Source organism: Anomaloglossus baeobatrachus, chromosome 6 (genome assembly GCF_048569485.1).
Source record: "Anomaloglossus baeobatrachus isolate aAnoBae1 chromosome 6, aAnoBae1.hap1, whole genome shotgun sequence".
In the NCBI taxonomy this organism is placed as follows: Eukaryota; Metazoa; Chordata; class Amphibia; order Anura; family Aromobatidae; genus Anomaloglossus; species Anomaloglossus baeobatrachus.
This window is the reverse complement of record NC_134358.1, coordinates 396,399,304-396,420,733: the sequence shown is the minus strand read 5'-3', so window position 1 is coordinate 396,420,733 and position 21,430 is coordinate 396,399,304. Positions and strand designations below refer to the sequence as shown.

Sequence of the window (21,430 nt, the reverse complement as noted above, 5' to 3'; positions counted from 1 at the left end):
CAATACAGGTGCATTATACCAGCAGTCAGACTAATAAAACTTAATGTCTCATATAGGGACTAAATTATAAGAATTGTAAAAATATTTTTAAAAAATTAAAAAATACAGAACAAAACAAATTACTAAGAAACTTGTATATTTATGTAAAAGTAAAAATATACAAATAAGTACACACATTTAGTATTGCCATATCCAGAACAATCCAATCTATAAAACTGTCACTTATATTAATACCATCAGTCACTTATATTAATACCATCAGTGAACACAGTAGAAAAGAAAAAACCATACCAGTGAAAACTATGTCTTTCCATCATACAGCTGACAAAAAAGTGAATAAAACACGATTAAATAGTCATATGTAAATAAAAATGGAATTGTTGAAAATGGCATCTTGTCCCACAAAAAAATAAATCATCACACAGCTCCATCAGCAAAAAAAAAAATAAAAAAGCTATAGCTCAAAACTATTTTTTTCAACAAAATAATTTTTATGATGCAAAAGCAGATAAACATAAAAAAAAAATCTAAATGTGGTATCACTGTAATTGTACTTACCTGAAGGAAAAGCTGTATTAACACTTTTATGACGGTGAACGACATAAAAAGAAAACAACAAATATAATTCCTGAATGTCTGTTTCTTCTTGATTCTGCCTACAAAAGCATAATAGAGAATGATCAAAAAATATTATGTGGCCCAAAATGGTACCAATAAAAACTCCAACTCCTCGCTTAAAAAACAAGCCCTGACATGACTCAGTTGGTAGAAAAATAAAAAAAACTATAGCCTTCAAAAAAAACTTTTATTTTATAGAAATGCATTTTTTTTGTGTCATAGTAGCTAAACCTAAAAAACTATATAAATCTAGTATCACTGTAATCGTACTGACCTGAAAAATAAAGATGCCATATCACTTATACCACAAGGGGAATGGAGTAAACAATACTAATAAAACCAATGTTTCAACTGCTGTTGATTTGTTTATTCTGCCTCCCAAATATCACAGTAAGGTTGAGCTCACATTTACACATTTATTCTGCCCTCTATATTGAGCGCTTATATCGGGATTTATGTGTAAATCTCTAAGAACCGGGATTCATGCAAAATTCCCATAGAAAATTCACTGTAATGAGGGAGAGAGTGTAACTTTCATCTCCCATCTGGCCTGTGATCCGGCAGTGTCCATCTTTATATTGCCTTTTTTTTTTTTAAACATCTTTTTTATTCAAATTTTTAAACATAACAAAAAAATTAAACAGTCAATTCCATGGTCACATAGTAAACATCAGCATACACGAGATTGATTTGTTCGTCAATGCAACTGTAACTGTAAACCTTGCATAGGAAGAAAAAATAATAGGTAGTATCACAAAAGAATAAGAATGTGCGTGTGAACCCTTCCACAATTATGTTCTTGCTATGGTGTCGACTACCATCTCCATATGGTACATGCTAAGTGTTTAATGATGGCCCCAAAACCCCCAACGTCCCTCCCAGGTCTTCCAGACAATACCATTCTGTATGGCGGAAAGGGCTAATTATTTTCAGGATTTCCTGAGGACTATAATGAAAACCAATGAATTTTTTCCACAGCGGAAAAACTTTTCCTGCTGACTTTTCTTTACTCCTTTCAGCTTCTATCAATTCCAGTCCCAAGAGATGTTTCATTTGAGATATTATTGCTCCCATCGATGGAGTGTTTGGTTTAAGCCACTCACTAAACAAAGCCCTAAGAGCCACCACTAAAAATGTGTGGATGTTTTTAGGAATCTTTACTTTGTCTACCATACCCTGATATTCAGATTCGGGGAGGCGTAATTGGTGGAAGAGCAGAGCCTGTGGTGTTTGTGGAAGTTTCGTTCCCCAACATGCTTGAATCTGGTCCCTTACTCGCTTCCAATATGTTGTTACTTCTGTGCACTCCCACACCCCATGCCACAGATTCGTAAAGGGCACCCCACACTTAGGACACACTGTAATCCGGCCAGGGCAGCTATGTGAAGGCGGGATGTTAAAGCCATACAGCGCTGTGTGCATGAGCTTGAAATAAGTCTCCCTCCATCTCTCACACAAGATGGATTTTCTCACCCGTTCCCACCCTTGTAATATTGTCTTCGCTATCTCCTCATCTCCTGTCCACCTCTCCCATGTTCTGAACATTTTGCTCTGTTTTAATTTAACAAATTTGTGCCTCATGGTGCTGTACAATGAGGTGATACTCGTCATTTGGGTGCGCGGGCCTATACTGTCATCTAAGGCATGAGAGACAGATTCCCTCTCCAACTTTCTGAGTCTGGACTGACAAATAGAATGAAGCTACAGGACCTGTATGAAATGTTTCCCATGTATCTTGAATTTGTCCCTAATTTCTTGTGAAGACATCCACCGTTTTTCTTCCCGCACATAATGGACCCCGCTGTTTGCAACTGATCACAGCTCTGATCAATGGCCCTCTTAATTTCAGCTCCCTGGGGGAATTCGGAGTGATATATTGCCTTTTTAAGCATTCACAAAAGTGTGATCAACAACAGTTTTGTGCACCTTTGAAAAGAAGGAACAGGCCAAATGAAGACCATCCTAACACTGCTGCCTCATTATTGAATGGATCCATTGGGGGTTTCACCTGAGTCACATATATCAGAGATGTAGATGAAAAACCTGATGTAAGTGCTCAGCATAGAACATAGGAAAAATTTAAACTGATACAAAATGTTTTATACCCAAATTGCCAAATTATAGCAATCAACTCAAACCACAAAAAACAAGTCTCTACATAGAGGGTTTCCATGTTACTGGTAGCACAAAGGCTCTGGAAAAGTGCCATGGATCCCCACCAAAAAGTAATCCAGCAAAATCAACACTTCGAAATCCAATTGCCCCCCCCTATCTTCTGAACACCACAATGTGTCCAAACCACAATTAACGCCCACATGTTTGTTATTGTTGAACTGAGGGAGTGTGTTTCCAGAAGCATGTATGGCCACTACAATGATGTACTGGCCACTACAATGATGTACTGGGCACTACAAGGGTTTACTTGCCATTTTTAATTCTGCAACATTCACTACATTTGACTCTATTGGTGTTTTCCAGAGACAAAATCGTGACTACTAGAGATGACCGAACTTGTTCGAAAAATGTTCGTTAATCTCAAATTCGGCATGAGCCTTGGCTTGTTCAGGCCAGAATCAGATTCATAAACACTTTTCTCAAACATTGGCAAAGTTCGACTTTGTCCGGTAACTGTTTGCATTTACTGTACACTATTGCAGAAACCATCCACCTCTGCCCCCAACATAGCCATGTTAAGAATTGGCATAGCTGTGATTGGACAGAGAAATCACTTAAAAAAAAATAAAAAGAAAGCAAAATGCTTAAAGCAGGACATACTTACCAGTCTCCATGCAATTTCTTCCAGGTCCGCGTCTGTTATTCGTTGCAGTCAGATCGCATCACCACCCTGTGTGATCGCATCTATGATTAGTTGGAATTAGACATGCTGTCTGCATACCTACAGTGTAAAAATAAATAAATAAATTGGTATAAGGTCCCCCATATTATGATATCCAGCGCCAATAAAGTATATGGCTACAGACTGCTGCCTCCAGCCGGATGCTTATCTTAGGTGTGTATCAAAATAATAGGGACCTTATGCAGATTTTTTTTAAATTATTTAAATAAATATAAATACATTTTTAAAAATTGGCTGCGATGTCCCCAATTTTGATACACAGCCATGACAAAGCAAACAGCTAAGGGCTGGTATTGATTCCACCAGCGTAAAAATAGCATCCTGTAGCTGCCCAGAATTGTTTCATCCATTAGATGCGACAATGCTGGAATTTTACCCAGCTCATCCGATTGCCCTGGTGCGTTGGCAATCGGGGTACTATAAAGGGTTAATGACAGCTCACAGCTGCCACTAAGCCTTATATTAATAATGGGAGGCTTCTATAAGACCCCCCATTACTAATACTGTAAGTGAAAAGAAATAATCACAAACACAGAAATAATACTTTATTTGAAATAAGTTTAAAAAAAACAACAAAATGGTGCTCACTATAAAATGAAATAAATTTTATGAAGGGTGTATTTTCCAAAATATGTTGAATTGTAGGGTTTTCCACTATTTAGGCCCATCAGGGGCTGAGCAAACATGACTTGGTGTCCGCTAACTATTCCAGCCACTTTTCTGCTCTAAAAGTCAGTTTTCCTATCCTTCTGAGCTCTGCCGTTCACCCAAACAGTAGTTTTCCAACACATGTGGGGTATCGCTGTACTCAGTAGAAATTACACAAAAAAATGCTACATTTTGCCCTGTTAACCTTGTAAAAATGCTAAAGTAGGGGCTACATTACCATTTTTGTAGGAAAAACTAAAATTTTCATTTTTTCCTTCCACATTGCTTTAGTTTCAGTGAAGCACTTTACGGGTTAATAAACTTATTATATAAGGCTATTATATATGGCTTTGAGCAGTGTGAGCGGTGCAGTTTTTGAATGGGATCACTTTGAGGTATTTTCTGTCACATAGGCCCCTCAAAGTCATTACAAATGGGATGTGGTCCCTAAAAATTATGATTTTGTAAATTTTGGTGAAAAAATGAGATATTGCTAATAAAATTTTAACCCTTCTAACTTCCTAAAAAAAATAATGTTTTAAAAATAGTGCTGATGTAAAGTAGAGATGTGGGAAAATGTTATTTATTAAGTATTTTGTGTGATAACTCTCTGGTTTAAGGGCATAACAATTAAAAGTCTAAAAATTGCAAAAGTACGAAATTAAGTCCTGAAAAAATTGCATGAAGTCAGAAATATTCCGAAAAACATTAAAGCGTTCCAGAGTTATTACCTCCTAAAATAACACTCATCAGAATTGAAAAAAATTGAGGTGGTCAGAAAGGTGAAAACAAGTTCTGCATTGGAGGGTTAACTGATGGAAAAAGTGGGTTCATTCAAAATATTGCAAGCAATGATTCAAGTCTCCTGGAGCCAAGAGCTAAAAAATACAGTGTAAAGTAATAAAAAAAATTCAAGAAAAAAACAAAAAGGTTTGTATTACCCCACACTCCCATGCCCAACACACAAGCATACACAAAATGTAATTTATTATTATTATTATTATTATTAAATGGTATAGTCCCAGTAGGAAAAAGTGAAAAGTGTCATTCAAAGGTACAAGTCATGCTGCAAAAACACAAGCCTCATATGGCTATATCAAAGCAAAAGAAGAGGATGGAAAAACATAGCAAAAGCAAAATTGTCTTTTCAGTGATTTGCAGATTGCCTGTTGAGTTACCTTATCTGTCAAATGAGATGAAATTGTCTTAAAGTACAATGACCATTTAAATATATCCCCACCGCTAGGAGCCTCTTGTTTTCATTATTGATATCTCCTTTTGATGTACGGTAACCAAACTGCCGACTCCAGTCCACACATCAAACATGGAAAGTCTCAGTCACAAAGTGCTGAGAAGAGCATATTGCAAAAAAAGCTCTTTCCCAGGGACAAATCTGCAAAATGTTCTAGTTTGTGCAGTAATTATTGTTTTATCCCTTAATGACTATCAATACATAATTAAAATGGCGGTCGTTAAGGGGTCTTATTCCTTACTGCCGTTTTAAAACGCTTGTAAGAAGTAAGGGTGAAAATCCCACAGGTGACAGCTGTCTATGACACCTGACACCCACGGTCATTGGTTCTGACTGGTTTTAAAACCGAAAAAAGAAAGGACAGCTCCCCCAATGTGATAAGCAAAATTCTTTTTCTTTAATCCATTTGCAACGTTTCAACCTTCCGGTCTTTTTCAAGCATACAAAATAACTATACAGGCTCCATATAAATAGGCAGATGGTCAAAGCTGTTACCAATCACAATAAAGACCTCCCCCACAAGAGACAGCCTCTAATTACAAACAATGGTATACTAACACTCATAGAAAAACCTAGTGTCTGAATGTTAGATAAAAAAAAAATCATAAAAAGGTTACAGCCCTAATGAAATACAGATATATAACCAATAATCACATATACATTATTTATATATAGCTTTTAGATCTTTCCATCAATTTGATCTCTTACATGTCCGTTACCACCAATCTTAACGCACCAAACTGTGTACGTGCGTCGGCATCTTGATTTTGTCGGTGAATATCCCGCAGATCCTCACATCACGTGTTTATCCTCCATAGGTCCTATAGGATAGGAACGCGCCTTCCAAGTAGTGGCCTGTCCCAGCTCCTCTTGACTGCACAGCTGCCACAAATGTAGCAGCGATATAAACAAAACAGTTCACTGACTGGAAAAAACTGCGCCGGCATCGTTGCTATAACATCGCCATAAAAGGCTGAGTGTATAACCCACAGACCCAATCCACCTTCAGTAAGGCAAAGAAATGTGGTTTTAAAACCGATCTTGGTCAATTAATCCGTCAAGTACCGCTGTCAATCATGACTTCAACATCCAAGAGGTTAAAAGGGTTAAAATACCCCCTTTGAAGTATCAGCCCCCAGGATCGTAATTGTAGGTGCAGATCATTGCAATTGGACCCTGAGGTCATCTGATGAGTCCAGGGTACAGTGGTATGTTATATGTTGCTATAAGCAGCGTCTAATAGGCTGTGTCAATGAGTCACTGACAGTTCTCCGAAACTGCAGTACAGGAGTACAACAGTGCATGAGACCAGCCATCAAACTAAAATAATATTCATGTACCACAGTGGAACTAAGTTAAAAAGTAAAAACAGTGAATTAAAATATGTAAAAAGGTACAAAAAAACTACACAAAAATCATGAAACAAAAACCCCTTTTGCCACTGAAAAGGCAGCATTTGTGTTACAACAAAAATAAACAAAAAAGTACACATAGTTGGTATTGCTGCATCCAGAACAACCCAATATATAAAAATGTCACATTATTTATTCTATATGGCGAACAACATAAAAAATGATAAAAACATTCCAAAAATGTCACTCTTTCATCATATTGACATACAAAAAATTGCATGAAAAGTAATGAAAAAGTCATATGTAAAAAAATAAAAATGAAAATGCCTAATCAAAAACAAATTAATTTTTATAAAATATAGTTTTAAAAATAGCAAAGCATAAAAAACAATATAAATATGGTATCACTATAAATGTACTGTCCTGAAGAATAAATCGGTTTTATCACCTTTACTGCACTGTGAACTGCACAAAAATGTTTATATGAAAGCAATGAGTGAATTTTTTTTTTTATTCATTTTGCATCTGAAAAATCTGAATAAAAAGCAATCAAAAATTATTTATACCCCAAAATAGTACCAAAAAAGTCTCCACATTGTCACACAAAAAATGAGCTCTTTTATACCTCATTTTACCGTACAATAAAAAATTCACAGTTTTCAGAACAGGGCAACAAAAATGTATTATAAAAATCATTTCTACTGTGTTATAGTAGCAAAATATAAAAAAACTTAGATAAGGCTGGTATCTCTATAATTGCACCAACCTCAAAGAATAAAATCGTATTATCGGTAAAATCCGCATTGTGAACGGTGCAAAAATAAAAAAAAATATTCTTTTACATATATTTATATTTGTTCATTTTACCTCCCAAACATCAGAATAAGGTTTGGTTCACATGTATCATCTGCTCTCCACTGAACACTTATGTTGGGTTTCCATGTAAATCACAAAAAAATGTTATCCAGACAAAACCCTCGAAGAAACTACTCACTATAATGAGGCAGATAGAGATACGTTGGGCTTCGACTGGTCTCTTTTTCGGCAGTGTCCCATCATTTTTGTCATCTTTTTAGCGCACAAGTCTAAATGACCACAGATCTTTAAATGCCTAAAAAGATGGACACCACTGCACCAGTCGCCAAATGGAGTCCAAAGCATCTCCAAATGCCTCATTATTGTGAGAAAATTTTTATTTTTTGTTTTACATCTGAATATTATAAAGTTTTGTGAATTACCTGTAGGTTAAAAATTCTCAGTATACCAGTATACCACTAGGTGACTTCCTTGTATGGTCCTGTTTCCAAAATTGGGTCACTTTTGGGTGTTTCAGCTTTTTTGGCATGTCAGAGGTATGCAAATGTGACATACCATCTACAAGCTATTCCAGACAAATTTACATTCCAAAAATCAAATAGCACTCTTTCCTTTTGAGCCTGTGTTTTTCCCAAACAGCAGTTTTTGATCTCATATGGGGTATCATTAAGTTCGGGAAATATTGGGGTCTGTTTTCTGTAATTTTTGTTTACACATCCACATTTTAAAAGGTTCCGTGAAGCATATATGGGTTCAACATGGTCAACGGCCCCTAGATGATTTATTTGATGGGTCTAGTTTACAAAATGGGGTCACTTGGGGTTTCTGCTGTTCTGGTACCTCAGGAGCTCTGAAAATGAGACATAGTGTCTTCAGTCTATTCCAACAAAATTTACATTCCAAATGCTAAATGTCAGTTCTTCCTTTCCGATCTCTGCTGTTTGTCCAAACAGCTGGAGAGGGGGGAAACAAAGGCGCAATAGGGTCTTACCCGGTAATAACCGTGTGAAGAATATAAATAGGTACACTCACCTGGAGAGGTTGTGCCAGTCACAACCCCTTATAGAGCATATGAGTGTCCGTGTGGTTCAAGCAGCGGCCCCGTGAAGACGTAGTAAAAAATTATATATATATATATATATATACATATATATGGGAACCGGGTTTTAGCCGCGCTAAAAAACACTGTTGTCAGGATGTTAATTAAAAATCTCTTTTTTTATTACAGCATTCCAACGCGTTTCAGAGACATAAGCCATCTCCTTCTTCAGGGAAAAGAGAAAATACACTATTTTCTCTTTTCCCTGAAGAAGGAGACGGCTTATGTCTCTGAAACGCGTTGGAATGCTGTAATAAAAAAAGAGATTTTTAATTAACATCCTGACAACAGTGGTTTTTTAGCGCGGCTAAAACCTGGATCCCATATATACGTTTGTCCAAACAGAACTTTTTGAATACATGTGGGATATCACACCACTCAGAATAAAGTGGGTAACAAACTGTAGGGTCTAATTTTCATTTTACCTATTAAAAAGGTGAAAAATGAGGGGCTAAATAACGTCATAGAAAAAAATAAAAAAGTTCAATGATGACCTAATGTTATAGAATTCTGTGCAGTAAATGTGGGTTCAAAATGCTCTCTATAACCCTGGAAAAAATCCTTGAGTGGTCAAAGTGGGATCACTTGTGGGGTAGTTTCTACTGTTTAGGTACCTTAGGGGCCCGGCAAATAAAACATGGTGCTCACTTTTTCAGCCAAATTTGTGTTCCAAAATTCAAATATTGCTCATTTCATTCTGAGTCTTGCCATTTGTCCAAATTGAGGTTTCTATCCACAAGTGGAATATTATCGAGCTCAGAAATAACTGAATGATAAATTGTGGCGTCCATTTCCTCATTCTATCCCTTGAAAAAGTGAAAACATTTTAGAGGGAAATTTTCAATTCTTTTTTGTTCATTCCACTTTTGCATTAATTCCTGTGTAAACCTGAAAGATTAAACATTTCTTGACCTCACTTCTAAGGTATTTGAGGGGTGCAGTTTTTAAAATGGTATCACTTTTTGGGAGTTTCCAATCTATAGGCCTCAAAAAGTCTATTTAAATCTGAATAGGTCCCTAAATAAACAGGTTTTGTAAATTTCTGGAAAAATTGGCTGCTAAAATTTTAACCCTTCTAACATCCTAATAACATAAGAATGTTTGAAAAAGGATGCAGATGTAAAGTAGACATATGGGAAATGTTACTTATTAGTTATTTTGCACAGCACGACTGGTTAAGGATATCAAAATTGAAAATTGCAAAATTTTCAACATTTTTGTTTCAATTCCAATATTTTTACAAAAAAGCGCAAAAACATTCATCTAAGTTTACCATTATCATAAAGTACAATGTTTAACACAGAAAACAGTTTTAGAATCACTGTTATTTGTTGAAGAATTCCAGAGTTATTACCACATAAAATGATATTCAAAGCAAGATACAAATCCAGCGGATTATCTATGAATAAGACTTAGCGATAATTGCTGTCGAAACGCGTTGTATCATATGACTTGTTTTCTGTTGGATGCCATCTGTTATGGACTTTTAAAGAAGAAATAAAAATGATTTTTTTTATTAATCCCTGCCTGAGATCCAATGGATTTGTTTCTTGCTTTGGGTTCTGCTTATTCCCCACCTGGGATTTCTGTTTGCAGACTATGTGGTACACTCTGGACTTGGACTATGGTGAGCTGGCTATTTGTCTATTTTTGCATAAAATGATATTAATCAGATTTTCAAATTTTGGCCTGGTCAATAAGGTCACAATTGGCTCAGTCACTAAGAGGTTAAGTATATTTTACATTACATTAATATAGCAGCAAAGGGCAGAGAACGTCATGTAATACTTGATATAATTAGATGAGCTTATATCTGACATGATGAAGTGATCCAAAGTTACAGTTATCCCCTTATCTAATAAATTAATTATTGTTTTAGTTTTGGATATGTCAGTCATTTCATAGTAAAACCCTAAGGCAATAAGAAGGAAGCTCGGGAAAGTATATTTTTCAAATAATTAGCAGAAATAAAATCTTCCATTTTGAGTCATAACAAATAATTACATGCATACATTGTTCGATATGGCATTAGCTATCTGTTCTACCTATTTAAAAGAAATTGAAATGAAACAGTGAAGGTTCCCATTCTCTTGACATCATGGTGCAAATCAATAATGGGTTTTACAAATGATCTGTCATGATGTTGGCATTGCCATAGTTCTTAGTATTGTGACCTTATTTTCTGTTTATGTTGTTGTGCCATGCTTGTTTTTCTACTGGCACTAAAGAAAACTTAGGTCAAACAAAGCTCCCTTTGAACTTCTAATAACTTCATCTTCAGGGAGCTCCCAAGATCCTCCAAAGTACTGACTCTAGTGACTACAAACAGACAGAATTCAAGCAATAAATGATATCATAGGATGGTTCAGATTTGTTTTAGAAAAACAGAGCCATAGCCTTATAAATATATTATAAAATTATTCTGCACAGAACTTTGGACTTGGCTAGATTAAAAATTCCAAGGCCATAAGTGCAACAAGAACTTAATCGGTCTGAGTTCTCAGCAATTCCAGCAGCCAGGTTTCTTTAAATGTTTTGTTCCTTCAATTAAGTGAGCACAATTTATTGTAGGTCACTAACAACTTTTGCTAAAAATCATATAATTCAATATTCAGATCCTGAAGTCATATACTTGCTTGAAACTTGTATTTCTTGTTAGGTTCGGAATAACGACTTTCAATAATGCTGATAGTTCTTAAGTGCCTGTAAATGTCAGCATACCATAACAACTAAAATGTAATCAATGTGCCGAGAGTACGGTACTTATTTCACATTTATGCCATGTTAAGACTAAATGCAAATGACGTGCCACCACAGAGTAGACCAGGGATCCCCATTGGGTCAATTTTTATCAAAAATATCTATCCTGTCAATTACTGCTGAATCTGAGGCATTATTGCTGGTGTTTATACTTAGTTTTTTCTCATTAATTTTGTATTTTACATGAAAAAAAAACAAAGCACATGAGTCAGCTAAGGTCATAGAACAAACATAAAAAAGCATAGCAGCATGTATAAATAATAGACATAAAAATGTCAACAGTTATAAGCTGTAATGATCTTAATAAACCTCCATCGGCATAATTAAGCCCAAAGAATGGGGGGAGGGGAAAATTGTACTTAAAGGATTTAACTCAACATTGTATTTAAAGGAATTAACTCAACATGAGTAAACAAAATTAAAACTGAAGTAGTAAAGAAAGGAGAAAATAAAGTAGTGAGGTGATAGATATCTGAAAGCAGCACATGGTCAGTAATCAGTCACCAATAATGCTTCATTTAAGGAACCAAAGCATATATATTTCATGTAAGACTGCTAAAAAAATAAGTGGAATCAGAAGAAAGCGAGTGTTATAGAATATCACATTGGAAAAATGGTAAGATCCTCAATGCGCATGATTTTATTTACGCAATTTTGCAGTTGTCTTATAATTATTATTTATTTATTATTAAAGCGCAATTTATTCCATGGCGCTTTACAAGTGAAAGAGGGTATACGTACAACAATCATTAACAGTACAAAACAGACTGGTATAAGAGGAGAGAGGACCCTGCCTGCAAGGGCTCACAGTCTACAGGGAATGGGTGATGGTACAATAGGTGAGGACAGAGCTGGTTGCGCAGTGGTCTATTGGACTGAGGGTTATTGTAGGTTGTAGGCTTGGTGGAAGAGGTGGGTCTTGAGGTTCCTCTTGAAGCTTTCCACGGTATAATATATATATTATAATGATTGAGTATCAAAGTTTCCAAAGGATATACACATTAGTCCTGGGTAAAATTTTAGAATCTTTCAGAGTAAGTAAACTGTGGTTACAAGAGGAGAGCTCCAAGCAAAATGTGCAACAAACGTTTTTAAAATAGTGTGATATACTTAACTTTAGACTAGAATTGGTATAAAGTTGGCCAACCCAAAATGATCTCTTTAGCAAAATTCATATCAGAGTTGCATGTCCAGGAATAGGGAGATGTTGAAGACATATACCATCAGGACAGCGCCATTTCACAAAAGTTTCAAAGGTGTCAACATCAGAGACAAAAAGGATTCTAGGAAAAATCACCAGAATCTGTGAACAGTATCGGTAGTCTCAAAATGAGATCTAATGACCCACTTGTAAAATGATGGCAATCTGGTAGCCCTAATAAATGTGATTTATGTTTACTTTATGTGTCACTTTGTACTTAGTTAATAAACATGAAATGAAAAACTTGTATCCTGGCATTAAGTATTTGGTTCTATTAAATCTGTAGAATAAAAGGAAATCTCCTGTTGCTATATGGCAAATAAAAAAGCTGGCAAGTTGATCTTAAGAGATCTTGCCGTGTCAGTTGCATGTGTTTCTCTTCAGTACTCTAAATGCACAAGGGTGCAGTGTTGTGAATTCTAGCGTGTCTAACAGGCCCATGGTTTACCAACATAACTAATGCAGAGACAATCTGGTCTCAGTCCTTTGAGACACAATCCAATCAGCACAATATAATCTGGTGCATTATATATTATGACACTGATAATAAAAGGGATCATTATATAGCACCATTATAGATATGCGCCCTTTTCAATATGTTTTATTTTTTGTCTTTTTACCTGGAAATGTAATTGATGGAATAAGTTGTACATTTGCTGTCATCTTAACAAAGAGCCTTTTGTGATTACTAAATGGTATCTGCAGTATTACCAGGACAGACTTCGAGTCAGCAGCTGAGTGGGGCTATGTTTAAAGTATGGTCTTGCTCGGCATAGTGATTGAGCATATAGGACACGGACATCTACTGCAATTTGGATGACTACTGTGTGGCCAGCTTCATTTTCTTATTATTTCTATATAAATGTTTCATCAAACTATATACTCGGGATTTTTACAAAAGCTCTTTCAGCTAAATGAAAATCATGATCTGGATCTTTGCGAATTGAAACAATTTTTGCTAACGTATTCATTACTACAGCAATGCAGAACAGTAACATGATATCTAAACATTTCTCCCAGTTTCCTGCAGCGATCTGCAATTCTAAAATCCTGGTGAGAAATCAGTGAACTTATTTTGAGGGTTTTTTAAATACTTATTTTGATTAACTCAACTTTCTTGTAAGTCACGTAGTATATATTGAATAATAGAAATCATCACAGATAACTGCAGTTCATGTTATATATGTGTGGAGAAGGTGTTAAATGTTAAAATAAATATATAAATGTTAATATATACATCTATCATTGCTTATAGATTATTGGAACAATTCCACTCATGCCAAGCCCAGTGTCATCAAATCAAGCGGGAGGAGGAGCTCAGGGACTTCAAGTGCAACCCATCACGCCACAACTGCTGACCAACGCCCAGGGACAGATCATTGCCACTGTAATAGGGAACCAAATTTTACCAGTGATCAATACCCAGGGGATTACGCTATCTCCTCTCAAACCTGGCCAACAGGTATTTGTCTATTCAATATATCTAGTTGTTTTTTATGGTATTTATAATTTATTCTATTAAAAGTAAAATAAACTAAAATGTTTTATAAAAAATAATCTAAGGCACAATGTGCATTACTGGGGTTATTACATGTGGGATAGCATAGTATACATCATGAGCTTTTTAATCCAGTTGTCCAATTCATATTCCATTAACCTCAATATGAAAAGTTTTAAAGATGTCTACATTTTATATTTTTTATTGTTTTATATTCAGCAATAAATCATAAAATAGGTTACATAACTTTAAAAAATGTGGAAATGCAATAAAGATCAGTTAATATATTCTCTACTGTAAATTAAAGAGGAGGTTTTACCACTTTTGAAGGTCAAACTGGCTATTTTATGATACAGAGCCCAAAGAGCTGAATAAAATGTAGTGTTCCTTTCTGTCTCAAATATATTGGCTTCTAAAGTTTAGGGTGCCTAATATGATAATTTCCTCCATAACCAAGGGGGCATTAACAAAGATTCTTTTCTTTGGGTGTTTACTTCTTCTTCTGTATAATGTTATGCAATCATAAGATAGCAATGTCATACAGGGGAGAAAAAAGTAAATGACCCCAGAGAAGGCCAGGATTGCCTTTTTCAGTGTATAAGACTGATGTGTCTAACATTATCACACTAAGATATCACATGACATCTCCAGGATAGGAAAACTGCCACTTTGAGTAGTGATGAAGATGATTGTAACAGCAGATTTTTTTTATGTACAATGCTTTTTATCTATCCTAAGTCCAGGGGCTATTCCCCTATACCTGGGATAAATCCAGAGCATAATGTATAATAATATTACAGGGCAGCTCTCCTCCTTTTTAGGTGCTTGAATGACAGCCGGGAGTGAGGAATTCTCAGTGTGATAAGATTATACATATCAGTCTTATTACATCACACAGACAGAGATGGTTCTGCCCTTCTCCGTAAGGTGTTTCCTTTTTTCCCCTGTAAGAGGCTGCCTTCTTATGATTGGGCAATTTCATACAAAGAGAAAAAAAAATAAGTCCAGAGAAGAATCTGTTAACTTCTCTTTAATGGAGGAAGAAAATTAGGCACCCTAAAGTTTGGAAGCCAATATCTGCAATAGGAAGGAGCAATAAAATAATGAAACAAAACTATTCAGCTCTTCGGTCACTTTATCATAAAATAGGAAGTTTAACAAGAAAAAGAGTAGGTAAAGGTCTTCTTTAAGTATACATTAGAAGCAATAAGAAAGTTTCATGGACCCCAATCTGACTGCATTTATAGAGGTCCCAAAGCTCCTCTATTCTTCATATGTTATGATATCAGTGGTAGATTGTTCCTTAGAGTACACAACGCAGTTGCTGCAGAACCTCTTTTAGAAGAGTATAGTATAGCTTTCCTGTCTATCATGGATTCATGGGCTGCAACATCCTACTGTATATTATTCTGATACACACAGGGCTTTATTATAAACTCAGCATCTGCAGAGGAACCTCCCTTATAAAAAGGGAAACACCATGAAATGTCACTAAGGTGATCTTTGGCACGAAAAGTAATAATAGTATAAATACAACAATAGCAATAATAAGCAGAATCACTTGTCTCTATAAAACTCATTTTTTTGATATTAGAATGTGAACTTTCTACAAATGTTGTAATAACAATCAACACATTCTAAATTTTAATTTTAGTCATCATATGTTTGGCACATGATTTACACGTGTGAAAAAAGTCTCCAAGCCTCATTAAGTAGAGGGTGATATCTGTGACATCTATTGTAGTATCAACCAATAGTGTCTAGTAAGTGAGTTCATATGGGAAAATCTAGTTAGCCCTTAGGCGGTCATGGAGATAGCTGTTTACAGATTATTGGCTTGGCATTTTATAATAAAAGAAATTAATTTTGTTCATGCTGAGTACTGCTGAAAATACCTTGGGCCTCATATATCAAAGTCTAAAAGAAGTCACACTGTATGACTTTGCAACTCTCTTCAATAAAATCAGCCTTTCTTAATACTAAAAGCCTAGGCTAGTAAACTGTACATACATCGCTGCCATTACCATTCACGCCTTTAATTAAATATGCATTTGGAGGTTTTTTATCTCATTGGTATACATGTGTATTAAAATCAGTTGTATTTTACTGGTAAAGAACATGTTTTGGTTTTTATTGACCTCATTAACCTCAGACCTCATGCACATTTTATCGCCTTGTGCTTGGATCCAAACAGTAGAAAGTGGTGTACATTGCAGGCCCATGAAATAAAGGAAAATACCACCATATCATTATGTAATGGAGCATGTGATAAATTTTTCCAAGATACAGAGAGTAAATCACAGATGCTTCGCTGTTCAGCATTGCTATGTCTAGAGCGCTATTTATGGATGTTCTGCCTATTGCATCCTGCACACTTGGGTACAATGTGTCCTAATCCCAAGTAATTCATAGATATATTCCCAATGTGCAAATAATTTTATTAGAAAAAAAACTACACTCAATAACAGGAAGTGCTAATCCCAGATAAAGGTTTTCATACACAAGTGAACTCACTAGACCTTACATATATGATATAGATCCCCATCCACTCCAGGATACCAGGAGCAGAATGAAGAGAAACAACTCAGGTCTATATGACCATATATCACACAGGTTACGGTTTGATACAAACATATAAATATGCACAGAGCTAAAATATAACAAATGCTCAACAGTACTTAACGAAAGATAGATAGTCTTTCACAGATGCATATTCCACTACATATGAAGGATGAAGAGTGCTGTTGGCAAAGATTTATAGTCCTCTGTGTGTTGTATACACCGTAGATTGTAGATGATAAGCCTGGTGATTTTGCCTCGACGCATTTCCCCACATACAATGGTTCTTCAGGAGGCTAAGAATACAAACATGATCCATCAGAGATCCCTCCATAGTACAAACAACAATACATAAAGATTACAAACAGTAAAGATGATTACAAAATACTTTCCCTGAGCAAAAGATGAATAAAGATAATCAACATCAGAGATGCAGTTCCATGGTGTATCGGTCCTGAATGATCCTGCGTCGGCACAGTCAATGCTGTAAAGATTCCACCTTCAGCAGTCAGGGAGGCACCATGGAAGTGCATGTCCGATGTCCTAATCCCCCATACATATTGGATTAATGTCAGTCATGCCCACCAATATTGAGGGGTTTGGTTTACACCTTGGCTCCAATTCATTATGGCCTTTATGTTTTTTTATCTAGTTTTGCATGTTTTGTGTCATTTTTTGCAACTAATTATTCAATTAGCAGCTTTTTTAAAAACTATTTTATATGTATACAAAAGAAAAAATAGATATAGACATCTCAACCCCAATGAATCTCGCCTGGATACTGCTGTGTGGCTGGGAAAACAGAAGAAAAGGCAAAAATCCAGCTCTTGTCCCTCTTAAAATGCCTTTATAAGTCATCCCACCTGACAACAATAGAAAAGTCACAGCCAAAACACACAAAAAAACATTAATATAGGCAGATGTGTTTCTGTAAGAGTATATTAAATGCAACGATTAAGGTACACTTACCAAAATGCGTCTGCGCATTTTAATGTCTTTGTGTGTGTTTTCACTGTGACTTTAATATTGTTGCCAGGTGGGATGATGAGTAAAAGCATTTTAGGTTGAACAAGAGCTGTTTTTTTTTCCTTTTCTTTTATATGTGCTCACCTATATCTTTTTTAACTTTTTGGCTTGTACTGTGTGGCTGGAGTTGATAAAAAGTCACACAATTTGGAGCAATTGTACCTCAGTCGCTTTCTGGTATTGTTTTATACATGCATTTTAAAAGCCGCATCTTTTTATGACATTTTGAAAAACGTGACTTTTTTCTCAAACGACATAAAAATTGTTGGTGGCTGAAAAGAAGCCTTTTTTAACGCCAAATTCATGAACTCATGCAGAATTTTGATGATTTGGTGCAATAAACATCTAGAGATACTTCTGCGTATGGGGGCACTGACCAACTGATTGTCAGGAGAGTTGTTGATCAGGCATGTGCGATTTCAGACTGCAGACCACTTTGAGCTCTCAAACGTAAGGTGCTGGCAGAGATTTCTGTCAGTTACTTTCTAATAGGGAAAAAAGAAGCACTCAGTTGGACAATTGCTCCTTTGTATGGGGAGATGGTCAAGATAACTGTTAAATGATCTATCGGCCAATCTACTGTGTATGGGGGCTTTACTGCTGTATTTCTCAGATGTTATCTCTGGTTTACAAATTAGTGATCAACATTACATTTATTATGTGTGTAACTATATGACACTAGTTGTAATCCTAAATTTAGGGCTCTGACATATATATGATATCTATATTTGGCTTTACTGTAGATTTTTCTATTCATCACTTTACAGTGCCTACAAGTAGTATTCAACCCCCTGCAGATTTAGCAGGTTTACACATTCGGAATTAACTTGGCATTGTGACATTTGGACTGTAGATCAGCCTGGAAGTGTGAAATGCACTGCAGCAAAAAAGAATGTTATTTCTTTATTTGTTTTTTTTTTAAATGGTGAAAAGTTTATTCAGAGGGTCATTTATTATTCAACCCCTCAAACCACCAGAATTCTGTTTGGTTCCCCTAAAGTATTAAGAAGTATTTCAGGCACAAAGAACAATGAGCTTCACATGTTTGGATTAATTATCTCTTTTTCCAGCCTTTTCTGACTAATTAAGACCCTCCCCAAACTTGTGAACAGCACTCATACTTGGTCAACATGGGAAAGACAAAGGAGCATTCCAAGGCCATCAGAGACAAGATCGTGGAGGGTCACAAGGCTGGCAAGGGGTACAAAACCCTTTCCAAGGAGTTGGGCCTACCTGTCTCCACTGTTGGGAGCATCATCCGAAAGTGGAAGGCTTATGGAACTACTGTTAGCCTTCCACGGCCTGGACAGCCTTTGAAAGTTTCCACCCGTGCCGAGGCCAGGCTTGTCTGAAGAGTCAAGACTAACCCAAGGACAACAAGGAAGGAGCTCCAGGAAGATCTCATGGCAGTGGGGACATTGGTTTCAGTCAATACCATAAGTAACGTACTCCACCGCAATGGTCTCCGTTCCAGACGAGCCCGTAAGGTACCTTTACTTTCAAAGCGTCGTGTCAAGGCTCGTCTACAGTTTGCTCATGATCACTTGGAGGACTCTGAGACAGACTGATTCAAGGTTCTCTGGTCTGATGAGACCAAGATCGAGATCTTTGGTGCCAACCACACACGTGACGTTTGGAGACTGGATGGCACTGCATACGACCCCAAGAATACCATCCCTACAGTCAAGCATGGTGGTGGCAGCATCATGCTGTGGGGCTGTTTCTCAGCCAAGGGGCCTGGCCATCTGGTCCGCATCCATGGGAAGATGGATAGCACGGCCTACCTGGAGATTTTGGCCAAGAACCTCCGCTCCGCCATCAAGGATCTTATGATGTGTCGTCATTTCATCTTCCAACAAGACAACGACCCAAAGCACACAGCCAAGAAAACCAAGGCCTGGTTCAAGAGGGAAAAAATCAAGGTGTTGCAGTGGCCTAGTCAGTCTCCTGACCTTAACCCAATTGAAAACTTGTGGAAGGAGCTCAAGATTAAAGTCCACATGAGACACCCAAAGAACCTAGATAACTTGGAGAAGATCTGCATGGAGGAGTGGGCCAAGATAACTCCAGAGACCTGTGCCGGCCTGATCAGGTCTTATAAAAGACGATTATTAGCTGTAATTGCAAACAAGGGTTATTCCACAAAATATTAAACCTAGGGGTTGAATAAAAATTGACCCACACTTTTATGTTTAAAATTTATTAAAATTTAACTGAGCAACATAACTTGTTGGTTTGTAAGATTTATGCATCTGTTAATAAATCCTGCTCTTGTTTGAAGTTTGCAGGCTCTAACTTATTTGCATCTTATCAAACCTGCTAAATCTGCAGGGGGTTGAATACTACTTGTAGGCACTGTAGTGGAGCACAGAATAATTGCTCAGACTGATTAAATACATATAGTAACATATCTCGCGATTGTAGTTTTTTCACCTTTCTTTTTCTATATTTATGTATCTTCTATGTGCTGTTATCTATATTATTTATCACAGATTGTCTGATTAAGGTGACAAGACTGAAAATGTTCACACAAAATCCATGCATTTTCAAATTAGAAGAAATTGGGTTTAGTTTACCCCGCTAAGGGACACCCATTCCCAGTTCTCACTTATAAAAAGACAGTGTACTATTTGCTTAAAATCAAAAGCCCACAAGGAAGCAATATCACCCTATAGCTATTTATCAAATGCATTTTTAAATATCTCTCAAGATATAAGGAGCACAAAGATAGTAGTCACATCCAGGTTCCTAATGTTTACAGATGACCCAAGGTTCCTCATAAGGAGTTATCGATATTATAAATGGTGCATTGTATTGGAAATTTATATGCATTTCTCACATCTACTTTCACTTGGCACATGCACAGTTCATGGACAAAGCCAAGACCTGAGCTTCCTACTTCACTTCACATGTGCTGGTTATCACCAGAGTGGACTTGTAGTGGACTCCCAGTAGATTGAACATTAGTGAATTTAGAAAGGGCATGTGGAATTGGCTACATTGACTCTCTGTACAAGTGGTACCACCACCTCCACAAGTTTTTCTGCATATGTTTGGTGTTGAGTTTTGTAGATTTAATTGTGAAAAACAAAGCGTTGCTGAGGATATTTTACTTTTTCATAAAATCTATTGTGCCTGTATTTGGCATACTAATTCCTCCTTGAGTGCTTACAGTAGACAACCCTAGGTATGTCACTTGGGACCATGGGTTATCTTTTTGATTACCTCCCGCCCCAAGCTGTAAACAAAGAGACATTTTTGTGGCAGCAACTCCATTCTTGTTATGTAAAAGTATTAATAAAAAAAAATTATATTTTGTGAATGGTCAGTTTCTCTACCATACTTTTAACTAATAACATGTTTCTAACAGATACAGGACTCCTGTTGTGCTCCAGGACTCGTCATTATACAGAAACAATTTATAACTAATTGCCAAAAGTTCACACCCTGACTATGCCCTAGAATGATGGGACTGCGGTAGCTGCTGCTTCAGAAAAAATAATCTGAAGGGGCCATTATGCTTACGAGTAGAGATGAGGGAACCTGAGGTTCGGTTTTCGAAATAAACACCAAATTTAAAAATCATGGTTTGTGGGGATCGGATGCTTTACATGCAAACAAAACTTGTGCACACTGGGTGTAACAACAGCATGCTCGGATGTAGTATGCAATAAAGAAAAAAAAATTGGAAAAGCCCACCCTCCCGCTCCCAGAAGTGATCTGCTTATGGCTGGCTGTATGGGG

The 21,430-nt window shown here is 36.4% G+C and overlaps 1 protein-coding gene across 4 annotated transcripts in view; it reads left to right on the top strand.

Moving 5' to 3' along the window:
• POU6F2 (POU class 6 homeobox 2) overlaps positions 1-21,430 on the top strand; it is a 722,749-nt gene that overhangs the window by 668,546 nt on the left and 32,773 nt on the right. For all 4 annotated transcript variants that reach the window (XM_075315111.1, XM_075315113.1, XM_075315110.1 and 1 more), the window contains exon 7: positions 13,859-14,065. In XM_075315111.1, coding sequence (XP_075171226.1) covers positions 13,859-14,065 — 207 coding nt within the window. The remainder of the gene's footprint in view (positions 1-13,858; positions 14,066-21,430) is intronic.